The sequence below is a fragment of the Quercus lobata genome, chromosome 4 (assembly GCF_001633185.2).
Source record: "Quercus lobata isolate SW786 chromosome 4, ValleyOak3.0 Primary Assembly, whole genome shotgun sequence".
Lineage (NCBI taxonomy): Eukaryota > Viridiplantae > Streptophyta > Magnoliopsida > Fagales > Fagaceae > Quercus > Quercus lobata.
Genome location: NC_044907.1, coordinates 84228099 through 84231576, shown reverse-complemented (window position 1 = coordinate 84231576; position 3478 = coordinate 84228099). Strand labels below are relative to the sequence as shown.

Here is a 3478-nt window from a genome sequence, read left to right as displayed (position 1 = left end):
TGCAGATTTGGGTTTTTGTTTTTATTTGGGTTTTGATATATATTATTTTATTATGTAGATATATTATTTTAATGAGTAGAATAGAAAAATAAAAGTTTGGGATGTTGGAGATGTTAGCATTAACAATTATAAATTTGAAGTGGATAGTTCCATAATCCTCTTTTTTATTTTTATAGATTCCATCATCTTTTAAATAATGCCCCTTAAACAATATTATAATGGATGAATATTTTGAATTATTTTTATGTGATTGGTATTTGGTAACAAGTCACTTTGTAAGGTTTATTTGTAATATTTTTAGCATCACTTAAATTCTTGAACAAATTTTTTTTTTTTTTTTTTTTTCAGTTTAAACCCTGGAATTTAGGGTGCGTTTGAATCAACTTCAAACGAATTTCGGAAATCAATTTCCGGAAAATGGAGCGTTTGGCTGTGACGGAAAATATTATTTTCCGGAAATTGATTTCCTGTTGACCGAAATTTTCAGCCTTGACCACGGAAATGAATTTCTGCCTTCATTTTCACTTCAATTCATTTCCGTGGCTTGCAAAACGCAGAGAGAGGGAGAGAAAAAACAGAAAACACAACACGCGAGCGAGAGAGAAAGAACAAAAAAAAAACAATCGAAGAAAGAACGAGCGAGAGAAAGAACGACGAGCGAGAGGAAGAACGATTTCCAGCCACCCAAAGCTCTGATCCGGCCAACGAGCGAGAGAACGAACGATTTCCCGTAACCAAACCGCGATCGATCCAGCAACCCAGAGCTCCGATCCGGCCAATGAGCGAGAGAACGAACGATTTCCAGCAACCAAACCGCGATCGATCTACCTCACACCGGTCACGCCGACACCGATCTACCTCACACCGGTCACGCCGAGCTCTGCCAGACGACCACCGCGCCAAATGCCGCAGACCCACGGTGAGTGACAGCTCAAACTCACACCGATCCGCCACACACTCACCTCACCTCCGACCCACACATCCGATCCACTCACCTCACCGGTCCACACGTCCGATCCGCCACACCGATCTCTTTTTTTTTCTTTTTTTCTTTTTTGAGAAAGCCCGATCCGATCACTGAAATATATATATATATATATATTTCTATTTAGTTGTTTATTTATATAAATATTTATATAATTATTTACATGTTTTTATTTATTAATTTTTGTATTATACATTGTTTATAACTGTGTATTTGTGGGTAATGTATATCAAAATTTTGGGACTTTTCTGATTGCAGGTTATTTATTAATTTTTTTCAATTATCCATTGTCGATTAAACTGTGTATTTGTGGATTATGTATTTGAAATTTTGGGGCTTTTCTGATTGCAGGATATTTATCAATTTTTTTAATTATCCATTGTTTATGAAACTGTGTATTTATGGGTGATGCATATATCAATTTTGGGGCTTTTCTGATTGCAGGTTATTCCCAATTGGTTTGTGGTCTGAAATTTTTTTTTAGAATTTTGGGGCTTGACTGGTTATGCATGATTGGTTTTTGCTGTTATTTTTATTAGAATTCGGTTATGGGTTATGTGTAGAAATTTTGGGGCTTCACCCATGCTTGGTGTTATTATGTTCTTGCAGATCAATATGTGTGTGTTTAAACCTTCATTGAAGGTGCTTTGGGTATATAGGTGATTATAAATAGAATGTACTGTGATGGTATTGTGCGATATCAATGTGTAGTTATCAATGTGATGGTATTGTTATAGTGTAAATAGAATGCAATGTGATGGTTTGGATGTTATATGTTTGTGGCTGATTTTATTTATGGTGTAATCAATAGCATACTTGTTTACATACCTCTTAAACTACAATGTTTGTGATTTTGTTAGATGAAGAAAAAAACCAAAGCCGCAATTCTTGCCTCAGTTGCATCTGTCCTCCTTGTGGGGGTTGCATTGTTAAAGAAATTACGACGTAGACGTAGAGAACTGCCTAGGGCGCCTTATGTTAACCATGCCGCCGAGAGAGAGGAATACATAAATAGTGTTTTGCATGGAAGTGAGAGACATTGTGTGAATCAACTTAGGATGAAGCCTATAGCTTTCCACCACTTATGTCACACCCTCACTGAGGGGGAGCACGTACGTCCGACTGTTCACATGTCTGTTACGGAGCAAGTGTTCATTTTCTTGCACATTATTGGTCATAATGTGAGGTTTCGTGTAATGGGTAGTCGGATCTATAGATCAACTGAGACTGTTCATAGATACTTCAAGATTGTCCTTAGGGGGGTCCTGAAATTATATAGAGCTCTAATAAGACTGCGTAGCGAAGATACACCTCCAGAGATAAGGAATAGCAGAAGGTTTTACCCATATTTTAAGGTAAATATTGCGACTTGTGTGTTTTTGTAAATTGTGAAGATTTATGTAATTTTAAACCATTATGTTTGTCGAAAATTAGGATTGTGTTGGAGCAATAGATGGTACACATGTTCGTGCATCTGTGCCACCTGAAATACAAGGAAGATTTCGTGGTCGCAAAGATGGAACCACGCAAAATGTGTTAGCTGCCATTAGTTTTGACTTAAAGTTCACTTATGTGTTGGCTGGATGGGAAGGCAGTGCACATGATTCACGTGTATTAAATGATGCATTTGCTAGGACAGGGGGATTTTCAATTCCCAATGGTATTACACGATTACTTCACCCTTTTGGTTTGTTAGTTTAATAAATATTATGTGTTTTCCTAAACATAGTAGTGATTTGGTTTTTTTTTTTTAATATATGTAGGTAAATTTTATCTTGGTGATGCTGGGTATGGTAATAAAAATGGAATATTGTCACCGTATCGGAGTGTACGATATCACTTGAAAGAGTTTAGTGATCGTCCTCCTGAGAATGCGCAAGAATTGTTCAACCTCCGACACTCTTCATTGAGAACTACCATTGAGCGAGGGTTTGGAGTGGTGAAAAAACGTTTTCGAGTGTTGGATGCAGAACCATATTGGTCTTTCCCAACCCAAGTGAAAGTAGTGTTAGCGTGTTGTGTGGTTCATAATCACATTATGGGGGTTGAACCAAATGACCATATTATGGAAGATGCAATGAACCAAGTAGAGCTTAGTGACCACCAACAAGAAACACAATCCCATCGGGAGTCCGTCGAAGATAGTAGATCATGGAATGCTAAGAGAGATGAGATATGCCAAGCCATGTGGTCTGATTATATCAGGAGTGGAGAGTAGTATTTTATTTAGATTTCTATGATTGTAATGTGTTTTTCCTTTTTGTTTTTTTGTAAAGACAATGTATGTAATATAGACTTTTGGTGATGTAATGAAAAAGAATTTTTAGCATTACATTGTTATTTGATGGTATTACATTGTCATTTCCATAGTTAGCATGTTCCATTCTGTTGTACACATTCATAAGCGTGGTTGTATGTGTGTTTGATTTGTTATTCATGTTCCGAGCATAATTACTAAATGCTACTCTGACTATACTATTTTCATATGTAGTA

General features: G+C 36.6%; 1 protein-coding gene across 1 annotated transcript; it reads left to right on the top strand.

Moving 5' to 3' along the window:
• The first annotated feature begins 1823 nt into the window (after positions 1-1823).
• LOC115987907 lies at positions 1824-3425 on the top strand. The gene is made up of 3 exons (XM_031111516.1): positions 1824-2340; positions 2420-2645; positions 2749-3425. The coding sequence occupies exons 1-3, from the start codon at positions 1846-1848 to the stop codon at positions 3201-3203; spliced, it is 1176 nt and encodes a 391-aa protein (XP_030967376.1). The 5' UTR covers positions 1824-1845; the 3' UTR covers positions 3204-3425.
• The last annotated feature ends 53 nt before the right edge of the window (positions 3426-3478 follow it).